At 34.5% G+C, this 19,961-nt stretch overlaps 1 protein-coding gene across 1 annotated transcript in view; it reads left to right on the top strand.

The window, feature by feature from the left end:
- The window catches only part of MDGA2 (MAM domain containing glycosylphosphatidylinositol anchor 2), a 778,105-nt gene extending 764,409 nt beyond the window's left edge, over positions 1–13,696 (top strand). Inside the window, exons 16-17 of the mRNA XM_045799284.2 lie at positions 7,231–7,336; positions 9,928–13,696. Of these exons, the coding sequence (XP_045655240.1) occupies positions 7,231–7,336; positions 9,928–10,016 (195 nt within the window). The 3' untranslated portion in view covers positions 10,017–13,696. The remainder of the gene's footprint in view (positions 1–7,230; positions 7,337–9,927) is intronic.
- Positions 13,697–19,961: the final 6,265 nt, after the last annotated feature.

The following is a 19,961-nucleotide window of genomic DNA, read 5'->3' as shown; positions in this document are numbered from 1 at the left end:
TATCAATATTCTTGAACTTGTTTGGGATGTAGTTATTTGGAGACAGTTTGATCATGTTTTGGTCTTGCTTTTAAGATTTGTTAGGAGAGACAGAAGCAGTGTTTCATATAGTATTTCTCACTACCAAGGCAAGAGTCTTCTGAGTACTCTGTCCCATGAATTCTGAGGTTTTCCAAGTCTTGTGTGAGCTGGGTACTGTTACCTGCAGGGCATCTCTCTGGTTCTTTCCCAATTCTTGTGCAGTAACTACTGTACATTCATGTCCTGGTCAACACGTTGCTGAATACTCGAGGGAGACTCTCTGCAGATCTCTGCAGCTGTCCTTGCTTGCGTTCTACCCTGCACTCTAGCTGCCTTGGAGTCCTTAGACTCTCCTCCATTCCATCTCCTCAACCGAGATTTTCCACCAGGCTCTATCTTTCTCCTGTTTGCATCATAGTCTGTTCGTTCCGTATAGGTAAACATCTTCATTACCTGATGTGTATTGTTTTCATATATTTTGTCCAGTTATTTGGTTGTTTCGGATGGGACGATAGATCTGGTTCCTGTTCAGTCTGTCTTGGCCGGAAGCAAATCGAAGCATAGCAGAGTTGTGTTTTGGGTCTCTTTTATTTTTTAAAGAGTAGCAGTTTTTAATGAAGCATTGCTAAGCTATTTAAATCGGTCAAAAATAAGATAAATAAAATCATATTTTTATCTTGGATTTCTATGTTCTTTTATTCTTTGACATATTTCTAGGTCTGTTGGCTAAAGACCTTCTGTTATTTCATAAGTCTTGATTTTTGAAGGAAACATGAAACACAACTACATCAGCCTACCCCATATTTTGCTTTTTGTTTTGCTTTTGAGTTTTCTGTTGTTCTGAACTTTTTTCTGACAAAGCATTTTTTACCCAAAAATCATTTGTAAACTGTCGAGCTTTTCAAAAATACTTGCTTTGGTATGTGATGCTACCAGGAAAGCACAGTAAAAACTGTACAGAATATATTAGCATATAAATTAAGTTCTGAGAAGTTTTAATATTACTCAAATGTAGCTTTGTGGCATTGTAGAATGTCTTTAATTCAAATGGAAAGGATATGTCCTACCTCTTGGAATTTTAAATGAGATATAAGTGATTTTGAGCCTCTGCTGCACTGACACTTAGGTTGTTTTATTTGTTTGGAGTTGCATGCATTTAAATTATTTTGATTTATAAACCCTTTAAAACACAACCACTTGCAAAGCCCTTTGTTTGAGTGTGTCCAATTAGTTTGCTTAGCTGAAAATAAAACTGTGTAGTACTTCTCAGGGTAAATACAAGTTTTATCCTACTGAAATTCCTTTTGGGGCTCCTTGTCAAGAATTAATTTAGCATGATCCGTGCTTGTGATGAAAATATATTTTGTAGGATTTGGAAGGATTACAGCAAAATTTCCAAAAAAGTAAAATTGATATAGTGTTATCTTAGAATATTACTTATATCTTATACCAAGAGAAATATTTAACCATCCTCTTTAATGCTTTACTTTTTTTTTTTTTTTTAAGATTTATTTATTTATTTGAGAGAGACAGCGAGAGAGAGCCTATGTCATGGGCAGAGGGAGAGGGAGAAGTGGACTCCTGCTGAGCGGGGAGCCAGATGCTGGGCTCAATCCCAAGACCCTGAGATCATGACCCGAGCCCAAGGCAGATGTTTCAACAACTGAGCCACCCAGGGGCCCGCTTTCTTTCTTTTTGTAGTATATTCCATGTGCTTTCCAGGGGAAAATATAGAGATATTCTGAGACATAAAATACAGTATTTATTTTTCTTTGTTATAGGTGAGAGGAATTCTGAAAATCATCTACACGTATGTCCTCATTTAAAGATTTCAAAGTGATTTTTGAGATGGTTTATCTTAACTCACATAAATCCTTAACATTAAATAGGTATTGGAAAGAGATTTTAGTTCTCTTACTCCATCATGCTTCCCTCGTGCTTATCTCCCCACTACTAACAATAATCGGGGATACATTGTCCTCCTTGCTAGCTATCACACAACCATGTAGACAGGTATCTGGCATTCTCAGCCAAATTCCATGGCAGTGGCCCCTAAGGTAACATTGGAAACGTCTTCCAATGTTAATAGCTATTTTCAACTTTATGTGTATCCCGAGTTTTTTCCGAGTGATGTACTCTGTCAGTTTTCAAAGTGCATTCTTAGACTTTGTGCTTGCCTTAGCAGTAGTAATCAGGAGCGATAGATCTCTTGTCTTGAAGAAAATATGCTGTGAACATTTGCAGAAGGCATCATTAACATTGAAGTCACACCATCAGAGGTCCATTGTATTCTTTGACTCCCCCCATCTACTTTTACTCATTAGTGTTGCATGGAGCTCTTCCTTCCTTACTGAGAAATTATATTGGAACACAGGTTTTAATAGCATCATCTATCTCTCTCTCTCTATATTGACATATACCTCTAAGCTTTAAAGCACTATAATGTATGTAAGAAATTGTCAATCAATGGATTAAACTAATTTTTTGTAGTGTCCTTGTAATAACACAAGTCCACATACATTTTATTAACTTCCCGTTTCAATATACCCACCAAAAGTTAATTTTCTGATCATGCTGTATTTCGTGCGTATTAAGTTTGCTGAATTGCATACACACACTGTGAAAACATAAAATTTTAAACTTGTCATTTCAGTTAAGGGAAACCATTTTAAATAATATCAGTGTGATTGTGTGTAAAGAACAGATTTTGCATAAATTGAGTCCCCTTTTAGGAAACCTAAACTTTAACATTTTCTCCCCAAGTAACTAGATGCCATTAATTTCTTCTTCATGGCAATTAAACCAGATGCATTTCAGAAGTACTGAAGAGGAAAGGAACATAGTTTTATCCCTCTAATGTAATAGTAATCAGAATCATGATGGTACTTCATAAAAATATGACAAAATTTAACCTATTAAACTAGAGCGCATTTGTTTTCTAAATGAATAAAATTCAGATTTTTTTTCATTGCATACGGACTACAGCTATAGTCTGATAAACTGAGATACATCATAATGTACCAAGTTGAGTCATCATCATGAACTGTTATAGTTTCTCTTTTTTTATGACTGAGAAAAAGATGTTTGTCACCAAGGATTTATTTTTATGAACACTTGAAAGTTTGGCCAAGATACATTGCTTAAATGGAATATGTATGCATTTTATTTCTATTATTTACTTCACAATCAAAAACTATAAAGGAAAAAGTATCCCTCTAGGTCTTAGTCTAGAAGCCACTTAGAAGACTATTAGAATCCATAAAATTTTGTTATAATAATTCAAAGATAATAGTTGGAGTTGGAGTTCAGAACATAAAAAGAGCAATGCAATAAATATCTCTTTGTGAGCGTCAGTAGGAGTTAAAAAAAAATTGCTTCTTAAGAGCAAAACTGCTATGGAAATTAAAAGGAAACAAACATCCTACACAGGATCTTTTCCTTCCTGTTCAGATAGGACCCTGAGGAGGACTACGGTATTTCCCTGGCCTGTTGGATTGGATTCCCTAGCATCACAAAATTAAAAATATATATTAAAAACACTAATTATATAACTGTCCCAAGAGACGAATTGTCAGAAATTATTTTTATTATCCTACCGGTAGCTACTATAATTCTCTGATTCATTTCCACACACAATATATAAAACACCCGCTATGCTTATACAGAAAGTAACTCAGTTGCTTTACTTAGTGACAAACTGTGTTATCCGCAGTGGTACAGACAAATGTAAATAGTAGACTTACGAACCAGCCAGCTGTTACTACCGTGACACAACTCATTCAGGATCAACAAGGGATGGAGCAGTCATGTAAGAGAATGTTCTGATTTAAGCAGTCCTCGGGATACATGAAAATTCGACTTGCGTTGATTTTTATTTTTGTTGTTCCACCAGCTACACACTTAGAGTCAACGTATCGCAGGGAGGCAGCACATACATTACACTGCATCCGTCAGTCTACTCCGACACTTACAACCGAAGGTTCTCCAGCACTTCCTCTCAGTCCTACCACAGAAGAAGTGTGGCATCATCCTCCACAACCTGTCTGCGTCAGGACTCTGTCTTTAGCACCGGCCCAGGTCCGACCTTGTGTTTAAGCACAAGCCTAGGTCACACCTGCCCAGGGAGGCAGAAGAAAGGGAGGATAAAGGAAGTTAATGGGGAAAGTAGGAGTGATTAATACTTCAAAGTCACCGAAAGAAATCTTGTAGCGCTTCGAGCCATGGCAGCATCATTCTGGGGCAAGCAGCTTCGAAAAGTTGAGAAATGATTTTGAAGATTTATACATTCCAGTTTTCATTTTTAAAATAGTCCCATCTTTTTTATATTGACACCTTCCTCCAGGTGACTAGAACTTGCTAAGTGAAAAATAATTGTGTGCTTTAAATAAGAAAAAAATACTTGGATGGATAATTTTATCACCTATTGACCCCCTACATACCTCCGATGGAAAATCCATGTACTCTAAGCCTGTTTCTCCAACATTCTTCCCAATGGAAAGGTTATCAGCTTCATCTGTTTGAATTCCAAGTGTGAGCAGGTGCAGAATATTCTAATCTACCCTTATCAGTCTTCTCACCAACACCTCACTTTCCACACAAAGGAACGCAGTCTCCTTCTTTGCCGTGGCTGCATTGCATACCCCTTAGTGCATTCGACAAGCAAGGCTTACAACCTTTCCCTTCCCGCACCATCTTTTAAAATTAAAACTCTTGGTGACCGAGGTTTCCTCTTTACCAAACCAAATTTTCCTAATACATTCCTATTCCTGCTTCAATCCAGAATTAAAACCTGACTGGGAGGCAGATCTATACTTTATTCCATTTGATCCTTTATAATACCTGCAAAAAAAGAAAGAATGGCGATGACAGCACTCCACTTTTATTCAATTAAGTATTAGCCGTGGGGCCAAAGTGGAGCATGTTGGATTTTATGGAATAAGACATCAGCACGAATCGTGAGTTCTGACTTTCTCCAAGATAACACTCCGTTCATGTTGTTATCTTCAGGAGAGAAGACTCAGCATCACATGACTGAAACTAAGAAGGGGGTGGGAATAACCATTGATTTACTCTAACATTGATTCTCGACCAGGTAAGCAGCACATATCAAAACAAGAAAAAATACCCAGTGACTTGAAAACCCATGGTTAGGAAAAAGGCTGTAGGAGCAATTTATGATGACCTTAAAGAGTCGTGTGTTCTTAAAAAGTGTGTATATCAGTGTTTTAAAATGCATTCACCTGGGACACCTGGGTGGCTCAGTCGGTTAAGTGTCTGACTCTTCAGCTCAGCTCAGGCCTTGATCTCAGGGTCCTGAGTTTGAGTCCCATGTTGGACTCCCCGCTGGGCATGAAGCCTACTTAAAAATAATAAAAAATAAAATGGATTCATCTCAGCCTTGTTCAGAATAGCTGAAAATACTGTTAATGTCTAACAGTATCAGTGGGGCACTGGTTGACTAAATGGTGTGGAATAGTCCAGTTATTAAAATGACTTCCCCTGTCCTGACTGTAGTGCTCTTGGCTTTTTATACCATTGATCTGGGTTTTTTTTTTTTAATTCTTACTTTGAGGACCTTATGATTTAAAGAGTCCTCTCAGGATTTTTTAGCCACTTTTCAGATAACTTTCAAAACACCACCCTCAGTCAAATGCAAGTCATTATTTCCAGGCAGCCAAAGTAATGTTTCATTGTGATTCTGTCTGAGGACTGAGAATCCCGACACTACTAACTTGGTTCTATGTCATATTTTAAATGGTCTGCCATTTTGTTTTGGCTTCAGTGATACATGACATTTTGGACGTTGTTCAAAGAAATAGCTTTGGACAATCTTTATTGACTTATTTAATCATAAATAAGCAGGAAATCCTTTCTACACAAATTAAATATAATAATAAAAATTTCTCCAAACCTTTTTCTCCTATCAAATCATGAAAATTATTCTTACTCACATGGACTATATTCAAGCAGGGAAAGGGGACTCACGACAAAAGTTGGTAACTAATGCTTCTGCTTATTATGATAGTATATCAGGGAACAACAGATCAACTTCTCAAAGGTAGCATAAGTTTTCTGAAAATCACCACAAACTTGTCTTTAATGAACCATATCAAGATACTTTCAAAGACAGAAAAGAAAACCAAAAATTTTGGCATTGATAAAAATCGACTTTCCCTCTAATTTGTTGCAATGAAATAAGGCTAGAAATTGTATAAAAATGCACATATTAGCTTAATGTTGAAACACCTCTTCATTAAGCTAATTTTTCCTTGGAAAGACCAAACTAGATATTTCTTTTTGGCATGTAGAAATGTTTGTGAATATAATCACTAAATGCATAGGCTGCCTTTCCATATCAAGAGGAATAAATGGTTTTGTTAGAAGCAAGGAATAATTGTGGGGTTATAGAGAAAATTTTAAAAGTCTTATTTCTGTAAAAATGAAAGAATAAAAATTTGCTAATTGTCCTTATATAGTCATTGTATTCAGAATTTAGTAATAAAAGGAAACTGATTTCATTCATCTATTCTTTCAACTTTCATGTATTAAACCTCAGTGTTAATCACTGTTGAAATTCAAAGGTCTGCCATTAAACGCTCAACATAAGTAAACCCATAAATATCTTAAGGTTTTTAAAAATAGAATGTCAAAAATGAAATCACAGAGGTATATCATAACGTATGGGAATATGAGAAACTTATTCACATTTTTGCAAGAGAGTAAACAGATTTCATAGAGATGGTAATCCCTCATTCTGGGCTTCAGTAAACATAATGCTGTTGTAAAGATCCCAGAACTGATTCATTCCAGAAAATATTTCTAGAAAACTAGTGTTATATGTTTGGACAAAACTGGAGGGCATCTATTTCAGAGAAGTACTGTTCAAATAAAAATTTTTCCTTACCCCTGAAAACAAAAAGTGCTAGGTTTTGTAGTAGTAGTAGCTCTTATTGTATTAATCAGTTAAGTTTAGTTTTGTTTTAAAATCAACACAGAGCTTTTGATGTGAAAAACTAATAAAAGCAAGGAAGATCCTGTTACTGGTTTTGTTAAGAATATTTATGTTTTTTGTAAGTAACAATTTTGAAGACCGTTGATAATAAGTGTCAGAATTGCTGTCAATTTTAGGTTTGGCTTCTCAATTTCTCAATAAGAATCCATCTACAAACCAAAGATCTACATTTAGGTGTGTTTCATTCATATTTGTAGCTCATTTTTGAAGGTATTCGAGGTCCTGGCATAGAAGGCGACATTGCCATTGATGATGTATCGATTGCAGAAGGAGAATGTGCAAAACAAGACCTAACGACTAAGAGTAAGTGTCTATTCTTGGATTGGTTTGATGTGATGTTAAAGCAACATAATAACTATTAAACTAAAATGGTCTAATTCTTAAAACTCATTTACTTTTAGTTTGTAAATTTAGAAATTCCTTATATGTGAGACCCTAAAATTTTGAAGATGTGTTTGAAACAAAGTATTAAATTTGATGGCATGCATATTTGACCTAAGAGAAGACAAAATAATTTTGGTTTAGGTCTGTGTAAGACAAGCACATTTTGATTTTTAATTAAGATTTTAAAAAGTATTTAATTTATATTATTAATTTCAGAGGATTATTTTTTTACTTTTATTAAAATGTTTGGCAGATCTATATACTCAGCACACCTTTATACAGCCATACCTGTTTTTATTGCCCTCCCTCCACTTAGGAATTTATTTTCTAGGTCTAACTTTTGCCAGCCATTTTAACAGATTCACTACTGTGAAGAGACTAACTATATACAATAAGTAATAAATCAGCCCGTCTATGTGCACCACAAACTTGTTTAGTAATTTGGTTTCATTTTTTACTCTGGCTTGAATATTATAGTTTAATGATATCTTCAAATTTTATTTCGTCACCACAAAAATGTTTTGAATAAGAGATATAAATTAAAAATTATAAAAAATACAAAAAACATCAGATCTATGTGTTGAACTGCTTCTTAAAATTTTCATCTCCCTATTATCCATGGGAAGTCGAGGAAACTAAAATCATGTCTTTTAAAAATCCCTCCACTTGAAGTATTTTCATAGGCCCATCTGGAATCTTTAATTTTGTGGTTATATACAAGGTTACTGATCAAGCTAAATTTACACAAACAACTCATAAATTATTTGGTATATATATGAATATCCATTTTGTTAAGTCTAGAACAAATCAGAGTCTTTGTTGATTGAGTCTATTTAGTGAGAAATTATATTAGTTTAGATGTTGAAAGTTAAATTTCTTCAACTACCCAGTATTGTTCACACGCACCAAACTGACTCCATTTTTAAGCATTGTAAAAAGAAAAAAATGAAGATTTTGTATAAAAATGAGCCACTTTCCTCATAGTTTTCACCTTCTTGTCATTACACTAAGCATTTCAAGTAACAAATTTAGTAAGAATTTCTCCCCGTATCTGGCTAATTTGCTTTGAAAAACCAGTAGCAGGATCCAAATGAAGTAGGTTTGTCAAATGCACAGAAAAGCAGGCATTCTCCTTGGAGGAGGCCAGTGGGATCTCTTTTGAATGTCATAATATAAATCCGTCACAGTGACATTCTAGTAACTGGAGGTAGTTACCATCTTACATAGAAAGCGGACATTGAGATAATTTAATCACTGAAAACTGTAACAGATTAAATTCAAAAAATTGAATTAAACTTGCCAAATGAGGAAAGCAAGAGAGAACATTCTCCCCCACGGAGAAAACAGAAGTGGTAAGAGTAGCAACAGTGAAATGAAGATGAAAACCCCAAAGGACTTTGTTACGTACTAGAGCACTTTCAAAATCAGGTTTCTAAAGTCAGAGAAATGTGTGGCTGTTTTAAATAAGATACATCTGTACTTACTGGAGATATTTTTATTTAGCCTCTGTGATTAGAAGAAACAACCCTGTAAAAAAAAAAAAAACATTCTCTTTGGTATGCGGAAGTATTTCTGTTACATCTGTATCTATTTAACTAGCATTTACGAAGCTCATTTTGACAAACAGGGTTTGGTGAATATTAAATTAATGTTAATTTCTAAGTACAAACCAGCTTGGTGCCCAAAAGCCTCTTCCTAATGGCTCAGGTTCCCAACCCTTCTCAGGCAGTAAATGGTACTACGGCCACACTATCAAAATCTGAGGTGGTCTGTTGTCTTCAAAACCCAGCTCTCTCCTAGGTGAGAGCCATTTCGTAACTTAAGCCAGGTGAATGAATTATCGAGCTTGCCCATGTTAGCCCTCCTGGGCAAGGCACACATTCTAAAAGGTGTCACTTGGAACACCAATTATGGTAGGAGTCTTAAGGCAGAATGGTAGAACAGATCTTGTAGTCAAGATGGACTTCATAATGTTTCTAAAACTCACACTGAAGAGAGAATTATTTATTCAGTGTATAGTTATTAGACTGATCTAAGCATATATAATCTGTTTATGGTAGCTGATGTTTTCTACCCATACCTAAATCCCTAGTTTTCATAAAAAAGTAGTTTTTCTCTCAGGCTTTAATCTTAATTATTTCTGGAAGCTTTGGGGGGGAAAAACCGACCTCTTAGGATTTCCAAGAACTTTCTATGTGTACATACTTCCATGTGGCTAGTAGAACTCTGAGGCCGAGCTCAGCCACAAACACACACAAATCCCTTCTGGACAAGTTCTCACAGTAATCATATCAACTGAAAGTACTTTTATTTTATCAAGTTTCTAACCACACATTTATCTTCCTTTTCACGTGTCTTGAAAATAGATTGATAAATAAAGTATTTTCCAAAGATGTTTTCCATATACTACTATTGTTAGTTCACCAAAGTTGCGCTGGTAGCTACACAGAATATTTATTCTCTTTTTTTTTTTTTGCTTGTTTCTTGGCATTTATTTTCTTTGTCTTTAGATTCTGTTGATGGTGCTGTTGGAATTTTAGTACATCTATGGCTTTTTCCGGTCATCGTCCTCATCTCTATCTTAAGTCCTCGAAGGTGACCTTACCCTGGCAGAGGCTATAAAAGATTCACCAGGCACCGGCATGAAGAAAGAGTCTTTGTAAACGGACATTGAAAAAACAAACTACCAAAGATTCCTCCACTGACTACTGACTCAAAAATAAAATAATAAAAACGAATTTTTTAAAGCACTGGGGATAAAAAGACATCATGGAAGTATAACTTATTCCAGACTACATAGAAAAGATAATCTTGACCTGAGTAGAGAAGAGACCTTCAGGTGCTTTTGTGGCTAAAAAGATTACAGCGTCATCTGGTCATCTGGTTGAACTCTGGAAAAAAAAAAAAAAAGCTATAGAAATCCTTGTCAAAGCACAAAGTCATGGCTGGTTTTGTTTCAAATGAATAGTTTGCTTGTTACCATGGAAACCTAATGGCCTGCCAACAAAAACCTCACTGTAAACAGGGTACGTGAAGAGCTGGCATTTATTTTCCTTTCCAGAAGGTTTTACGTAGAGAATTAAATAAATGTAGGCCCTTTTACCTTTGGTTGTTACCCTTCCTTGAAAATAACCCGAACTCAGAATTATTTAAAACATTCATGCTCCTCCCCACCTGTCCCCATCCCACCTTTATTGTTCTTATTTGTTTTCCTCCCATGGCTAAGCTAGATAACTGTATGCTGTCTCTTTTTGCATGCATTACTATCCAGGATGGGAAACCTGGGCTTACATATTACACAGGCTTATCGGAGTTTGCTTGCGGCCACTTGACCACCCAAACTAAGTCATCTGTTCCAATGACGAAACCAAACCACCATCTTTTATAAATTGCCATGGAAACCAAGTGCCTTCAATGAAACAAGCCTGAATAATTTTCAACTCAGAAGCTTGCACTGCTAAGAGTGGTTTGTGTAAAACTATTTTATAAACAAACTACAGAGTCTAAACGTGCAAATTACAGGCAAGACAACAAAAGCCGCTTCTGAAGAAGAAAGGACCGGAGCTGCTGCGTAAGCCCGTGCAGACAAGATATTTGTTGTTTGACCTCCTAGACAGCCATGGCCTTTCGGCTTATTGTCCATTAGAAAATAACTTCCATTGAAACCAGACATGGGAGCAACACTTTTTTCTTCCAGGTTATTAAATGGGTCAACCAGAGCAAAAGGTTGTTAAGATAATACTTAGCGCAGAAGGTGGTAAAACACAAGAGTGATTTTTTTTACTCTAACCTCCATTTGAAATGAAATTGGCCCTAGCTTTAGAGGGAGCAAGAAAATGTTTGTGATTGCAGTGCATACAAACTCTACAGCGGACCTGGGCCTGAAAAATCTGGCTTTATTCTAAACACTGAGGGTAATATGCCTCTGCCCTTTAGTCAGACTCTGTGCAAATTGTGAAATATTATTTTATTATTTTACCAAGATTAAAAACACTTTTACAAAAAAACAAAAACCTGTAAAAATGATTTTGAGCTACCTGAGGACAAAGCATACCTTTAACCAGCCAGTTTTCCAATGCATTGTAAATTTCACTTAAACCTGTTGGTTACGAAAATTTGAAGATCTTTTTCCTTAAATTATCTCAGCTTTTAACTTCATTTAAAAAGACTTTGTCTAAAGAAGAATATTATTATTATTATTATATGTTCTTTCAATACCCCAGGATTAAAAAAAAAAAACTGATTATGCAAGTAATTGGGATAGAAGTATTAAATTATAACATTTGCAAATATTAATATAAAAAGCACAACAAAATGTAGTGGAAAATGACAAAGCTTGATTTTTAAAAGAAAAAAAATTCTGTAGAAATGTTTGTGCAAATTCAGTAATTCAACTTAAAAGATAATTTTACAGCTATGTTCAATAAAGCCTCTTTCCAGGTAAGGTATGCAAAGCGGTATGTGTGTTTGTTGAGCAATGTTTACTTGTCACCAAAATGAGACTAGTTATACAATTTATCGGTTATGTTACCATGGGATGAATCTTCAGGGCTTCATACACCTTAATGTCTGCAGGAAAGAATTTAATAGGAACCCTGATGCACTCTTCCATATTTTTCATACATGTAACAACAGCAAAAAAAAGTCAAACCTGTGAAAGTAAAATATGAAACAAATGTGAACTTGGAATTTAATGCATATTTTCATAAAGAGGGGACCAGTTGGAATATCTAGGTAGTGATAAAATCGAGTTAAACCAATTCCTTTAAACAGAATTAACTAATAAGCTTTATAACTTGTTTGGCATCAGGCATATTGAAAATTTTCAAAATTACAGTCAACCATCTGTTTTATCAAACCAAAGAGATTAAACAGTATTTGGGGCACTTAGCTTAGTAGCTACTAATTCTCCTACACCTTGACTTCCATTTCATGTGGCAACCACTTTCTTCCACTAGCCCACATTACCGGATTATCCTCCCTAGTTGATTTTCTGCACACTCATAGCTGATAATATTAATAAAATTGTTTTCATCTAAAGAGAGGCTTAGCTCATTGCCACCTTCTTCCCTTATTTTGAATTTGATTTGAGACTTTCGCAAAAAAAAACTAAAATAATCTACATTCAGAATATTTGGATATACCTTTGTCCTTTCCAGGAAAACAATCAAGTCTCCTCTTCTCCTTATTAACCCTGCATAAAGTAATTGTTATAAGTGAAAGCTTCATTGCTTCTATAAAGCACTCATAAAATACTAAAGTCTTCCTATAACCTTTCACACAATAAGAATACATAAGCTTCAGAAGTCATGAGAACTGGCTGGTACTTCAAAAATTAATTTTCATTAAATTTTTGAGAAATTGCAGATGAGTGCCAAGAACAAAGGGCAATGAGAAGAACTGCAAAACAATCAGGTTTATTGATACAGTAATAAATTCGAATATATATCTCAAGTGGGTTCTGGATCATTTATATAAACCAACAATCTTAGAATTGTAGAATGTTTTTCACTCCCGATCAAATGTTCAGTTGCTTTCATTGAAAGAAAATGAATCAAAATGTGGGAAATTTTAAAAGGTGGGGAAAAGTAAAATGTAAACTGTGTTAAGTAATCTCCTGTTTACCATTAGTTCTAGTGATGATGACTTTAAAGCACTTACCTGTTTATCAGCTGCCTTTCCTTTCCTAATATTTTTTGTATTTATTATGAGTTGAACTCACCAACATATTTCCCTTTTTCCTTTTTGATAACATTTTAAGTGTAATTGATGCCGTTTTTGTTGTTGTTTATAGGAAGGCATCAGGCAATGGAGCTTAATTCTCTGGGAGAAAGATTATACCATGTAATCTCCTAGTGTCAGTAACTGATCCGATTAATTAGGAGCTTACTCTGTTTCATTAGTTCAAAGATGCTTGTTCCTCCACATTTTAACATCTCTGCAACTGGCCTATTTTAATTACAATTGGTAGCATTTCTGTGTAGTGATATATAAAATAAACATGCATATTAAAACTGATGGCATCTTAGATATGTTGAAATTCACCAAATTCACTAAAGTCTCCGGAAGAGCCAATCATGCCCAATATTATTCCTTTTCAACAATCTCAAAAGTGAGAAAAGGATGCCCTATCATATTGGTAGGATTCATATTAAACATTCATTGCCTATGCATTATTTAAAAATAGCGTAACTTTTATTTTGTGCTTTAAAAAAGTCTGAATCTTCTCTTACAGACATTATATACATACCCAGCCCTGCTGTCGTCTTTTTTTTTTTTTCTCTTCCTGCTTATTTCCGTTCCGTCATGAATTACAACATGCTATGTATCCCTGGTTTGAAATGTTTTCTTGTTTTGTGTGATTCATAGTACTTAGTAAGTTAGAAGTTTGGCCTGCCATTAAATTTTCCTTAAGAGGTTTGACAGATGCATGGTACACACACTACAGTGTCATACAATAGGCTAAACTAATGGTATTTCATTTCACATATATCACAGAATTGACTTTGGCATGGCAATGAATTATGACAATTATAATAATCAGAATTGCAAAGCAGCTAGTCTGTTACATCATATTACAAATAGTAAAAATAACCCCACTCTTTTATATTTTAAAATATGACAAACTATGAATGACAACTGTACTAACTTTTCACCAAACATGCATTTTTACTTTAAGACTTAATAATAAACTTATCTGTCAAAGTGCATAATTTGAAGAACAGTTAATTCAGTTCTATACTTAAGACCGTATGAAACTGGCTGTGGTATTTTTCATGACCTATTTTGTTTGTTTTGATTAGTGATTTGAAAGATGGTGACAGACTAATGTGATTTTCGAAGGATTCTTTTGAATGAAGTTTCTTTAACAACAAAACAAATAAAACTTTTTTTTTTTTTTTTTTTAATGTGCCTTTCACAGATCAAGGCCTCAAAACAGTATTTAAACTGGAAAAAATTTCACTTCCAGTTCATTTCCTTTTTGGTTGATGAGTACTACTTACAAATTGCTTCGCCTGTGTCTCAAAAAAGCAGAAGGTATATACTCTTCTTGCAACTGGGTAGTTGATATCAATGAGGAGTTATTGCATTTTCTGTGAAAACAATAAAATCATAGGGTTCAATCCCATGCTATTTCCTTTCCTACAGCGTTCCTTTTGTGTCTAACCAGTTTAATTAGTTAGTGTTTATTTTTAAAAAGCAGTCTCTGACATTTTTTACTTCAATTTAGGAGAAAAGCTACCACGAATGAACAACTTTTTTCAAATTTGATATTAAAAAGCGCTTTGCTGAGTCTCCATATTATTTATAAATATATGCTATTACATAGAAAAAGTAGGACTCAAAGATTCAAAATTTCAATGGGCAATATGTCAACTCAGTATCAGTCCATCACATGTTCGTGTCTGCTTAGAAACAAAGTTAGGGAGAGATAACTAGTCCATATATTTCCATATGGACTACTTTATTGACATTATTAGAATAAAGCTTAATAAAATATGAGTAGTGACTTCACTATCCTGAACCCACATTGAGTATATTGAAATTAAGGGATTGGTATTGAAAATTTTGAGCAGGATAGAGGTTAAACTCTGAATAGAAATGAAATAGTTTTCTCAAGGGACTATTCACAACTGCTTGAATTTAATTTCACTTGTTCTAATTCTCCATGAGTTGAGCTAAAAAAAAATTCTTATTTTTCAATAAAAATGATGGGAAATACTATGAATTAGGGATTAGCTTGTTAGTTTCAGTTTGTTTTATATATGGCTCTTATTGTTGTCCTGGATTTCCAGGATATCATTTTTGTTTCTTGAATCTCATCAGTATATTTAAATGTATAAGTTTAATCAAATATACATTGTGTTGAATTTATATTGAATATTAGTTATATTTTAGATCTCAAAGTTTAGATTTAACTTACTTTTCCTTTTGCTATTTAACTCCTGCTAAATAGTTTCAGATAGCTGTATGTTCTTTTCCCTTGGATTTGCTTTCAATAAATGCAATTATGTTAAATACTCTATTAGTGTTTTGGGGAAATTTCTGCTGTCAATAAGCACTTAAGTTAGAAACAAAAAGCTATTTAGAATGGCAATTATATCTGCAAATTAAGATGAAAATGCCATCATCTCTTTCACTATTAAAAAGCTTTTATAGACTCAACATTGCAGTGAGGCACAATTAGCCCAGTAAAGATACGTGTTGATTTTCACATCCTTTGTGAGGCATCATTTTTAAGATTGTGTTAAACAAGTAGGCCCTGAAAAATCTTCCTGAATGAACTGTGATTTAAGAATTATGGCCCAATTTAGTAACTCTGGGCTTCTGCATGATACGTGAAATATCGACTAAAGATTACACCACTAACGTGCTCCAGGAAGATAGTTTCAGTTAAGTATTTCATGAGGGCCCCGTAGGCTACATGTGAGTTTTCTGAGGGAAACAAATAATAGTGCTTGACAATAATTCGAATGAACCAAAGTATAAATGGAATCCTAACAATTATGCATAATTTCCTCTCTCTTTTTGGTATTATATTTCTAAGTATATCCATAAAATTTTAGAAAAGTGAATACAGTTATCATTAACAGACCCATTCGTTGGTTTAAAAATCAACCCCTAACTATGTATTAAAAGACTGTTTATTCTTTATAATCTATTTAGTTTAATAGCCGAATTAAGGACCTTACCCACCTTTTGATTTCCTATAGTACTCATGTTCCTTTAAAGTTTTCTTTAGTTGTCAGAATATCTGCTCCCCAGCTGAAACTGTAACCTACCCCAGGGCAAGGACTGTGTCTTTAACAAGTTTAAGTACTTCCGACTTATCTAGGTTCTATAGAGATTATTGAATTAATGGTGATTGAATTAATCCATGATTTAGAGCTATATTTAGAACAGAACTTATTCAATGAACCTAGGAAATAAGCAGCAATGTCACCTTTCGGTGATAAAATCAATGAAATTTCACGGACAGAAGATGTTTCCTCCGTGTAAGAAAAAATGAGAAGTCAAGGCAACTGAAATACCAGCGTAAGCATTTGCAACACAATTTCTTGGCACTTCTTAGTATAACAGAAAGTGATTTTATTTCTTAATAGAAGGGCAAATATTGTCAATGTTTTTGCAAACAAAATTACTATGTGGTTAAACTAAGGAAAATGAAATTAATTCTGCCTGTTTATGTCAGATGCCATCGTTATACATGAGACTAATACTGCATAGGATCTCTTCTTTCAACCAAAATGTATTGATTATAGGATATTATGCTTAATTTTATATTAGAGAGATCATGAGCTCTAGCTGAATTCAATCTTAGCTCCTTTCTAGAGTTTGTTCAGTATATATTTTTTGAGATCCAATCATCCACTAAACTTGAAGTGAGGTATATTTAAATAAGCAAATATTTTTATGAATTATATAATAATTGAATTATAAAACAAAATTCTTAAAAATGAGATATTTATTTAGTTCTGGGAATATTTTATGTAGCATAAACTAGATTCTTATATATGGAACAGATAATGGTAAATTAATTTTCAAAACTGGAAATCGTGTTGAACACAGAACTAATTTTTGTTATTTTAATTGTTTCTATTTTGAATTATAATGTTTTAATTTCCAAAATTAACACCATTCAACAGGCCAAGGAGCCCAAAATAAAAGATGGTACAGTGTCAGTACACAGCAACTACATGATAACTGTTAATAAGTGAAATTATAAATAGTACAGTGTCTGTTATAATTTTTTAATGAAATAAACATGCATCTTTCCTTTTTCATTGGTTTAGTTTTTGACAATGTCATGTACAAGACTGGGATTTTGAATGTATTCAAAAAGCCTTTCCAATACAGGGGTATTTGAGGGTACCAGAAGGGTATCCATTCTGCATCGACATCCTGCACTAGGACCAGCCATTCCTCACCCAGCAGTCCATTCCTTCATGCTTAGTAGTACTACTTTCTCCATGTAGTCTTTTTCAAACTGGAAATACTTCCGTTAAGGAAGAATATTAGAGTTCTCTAAAATTCGGAGTAACATTTCATAAGCTCAGTTTTCAAATATCTAGCAAAATGGGCTGAGAAAACACTGACCTGCTGCAGGGGGCTAAGGAACAAGGAGAGGCATTCAAAGAGGTGAAGTACCGGGTTTCGAAGACTATATTCACGTCACAGTTTTCCTGAGGACACGTCCAGATTACATATCCAGTACATAAAATAGAGACAGAAGGCAAGGAGTGTCAGTTACATGTGAAGGCTCAAAGAACAGAATGAGAAAGCTTCCAGGACAGAAATACAAACAACGAGGTCACCGAGAGGGGGACAACATGAACAGATCAAGAAAAGGCATTGGAAAACTAATCAAACTAGAGCCTTCACATTAACTGAAAGGAGAGGAAAGGAAAATTACATAACCAAATGCATTTTGCAGAGATTCATAATCTAAAAACTGAAAATAAAATATTTAGATGAAGTAAATTTGAAAAAGAACCACAATCAATATATATGCAAATATCTTACCGCACACTCTTCCGGCTTTCTCTTCTTTACTTTGCAGCCACTGTAGTTAGGGCTTGGCTGCTCTGTCCACTTCCTCTTTCCTGGTTATGTGGATTCACAGTATGTGGGTTAGTTTAGAGTTGAGGATACCAGTTCAGCAATGAGCATCTTCAAATTATTTCTGCTTTCTGTAATAATCTTACTTCAAGCCCAGGCATACACACATTCATAAATGCACACTACTTATATAAAGAGTTATCATTTTCAAAGTGTTTTCCTTTCATCTGTTCTAGCCCATAACCGTTAGTGACTCGCTATGAACCTGTGTATGATGGATGCCTTCCGGTCTTCTTTCCGTCACCCAGTCTCTCACTGCATGTGGATGGTCACCCTTACACAGTGTGACCCAGGACTGAAAAGAACAGTGTTCAATAAGCAATGTCTTTTGTATTTTATTATCAGCGAACCTCCATATTTTATCAAATCTAAAACATTATTTTACATACCACTAAGAAGAAAAAAAAAATTTATTGTGATTGTAAGACACCATCAGTTCTAACAGAAAGTCTTATTTCAGAGATGTTCAATTGCAAAATAATAATAATAATTTTAAGGCTGATGAAATACAGCATCATTTGTAATCATACCAGATGTTTCATTTGACAGCCTCCCAGGAAATCTGCTTCGCGTGCTGTAATGCAGCTGAACTCTGACTCTAACGTGAATCAAAACCTCCTAGAACGGTTGTGGAAAGCACAGATTCCGCAGTCTTGGCACTAGCGGTTTTGTTTCACTCGATCCTGAAGGAAGGGAGAAGGCATAGGTATTTAAAAAACCTCTTAAATAATCACGATCTATGTCATCAAAATAACCATCATTTATTAAAGATTGGGGTACTGGAAAGAACTCAAGTTCAAATCCTGATTTCTACCACTAGGAGCTGTGTGATGGTGCACAGATGGTTTAAAATCTCTGTGCCTTCGTGCCCTGGACACGCCACGGAAAAGTGCGGCATCAGACTGTGAGGGTTCTTCATTGCACCATCTCAGTTCCCTTAGCTGTAAAAGGGGGTGTTGTGTTATCTAATGAAGGAGCTAATATGTGTAAAAAATTTAGACCATTACTGGCATGTAACAAGCACCACTAAAGTCTTTGCTCACCTGTAAAAATGGGATGGTAATAACAGTACCCACCTCATAATGCCGTAATGATTAAATGAGGCAATGCAAATAGAGCATTTCACAAAGAGAGAAATGGGTTTTTTAACATATTCGTTTAATAAAGTAACATCTCTTAAAATAAGTTATTTTAAAACTCTTCTAATAGCTAACCCTTATTTCCTTGGCCCTGTTTTATCTTGAAGATAGACAAGGAAGAATTTTCTATGATATTTAAGTGATTCAAATATTTTAATGCTTTTATTTATGGGACATGAAATATAATAGCCCCCAAATGAAATAAGCTCTCTGACATTACTTTATAATGTAAATTATTTTTTGAATAATCATGCTTATTTTAGGGTATAGAAAATTAAGTTAGAAAAATGTTAGTAAGTAAGCACAAGCTTGGCATTCTTCAAAAGTTACCATAGAGATTTACATATGTACTTATATTCTAGACATAAATGCTGCTCATTTTTAAAAAATAAACCTTTGTTTTGAGGTAATTCTAAATTCACCTGCATTTGCAAGAGGTAAGATAGAGAGATCCTACATACACTATGACCCGGCTTCTCCCACTAATTACACCTTGTAGTTATACACGTGTGCATATTTAATTCTGTGTACTTTTATCACACCTGTAGGTTCATGCGTCCACCACCACCAAGATACACAGTTCAGTCACTGTAAGAACCCCTTCGGTGTTGTCTTTTACTTTGCACATTTCCCTCCTGCCTCCCCTTTTCCAACCCATCCCATATCCCTGGCAACAACTAATCTGTTCTCTTTTCTATAATATTGTCATTTCAAGAATGTGGTACCATATGCTATATAAATTTTAGGGATTGGCTTTTTACAGGCAACATAATTCCCTGGAGATT

This window comes from Ursus americanus, chromosome 35 (genome assembly GCF_024610735.1).
Source record: "Ursus americanus isolate L20-20 chromosome 35, mUrsAme1.1.p, whole genome shotgun sequence".
NCBI classification, from domain to species: Eukaryota; Metazoa; Chordata; class Mammalia; order Carnivora; family Ursidae; genus Ursus; species Ursus americanus.
Note: the sequence above shows the minus strand (reverse complement) of the source record. Positions and strands in the feature narration are given on the sequence as shown.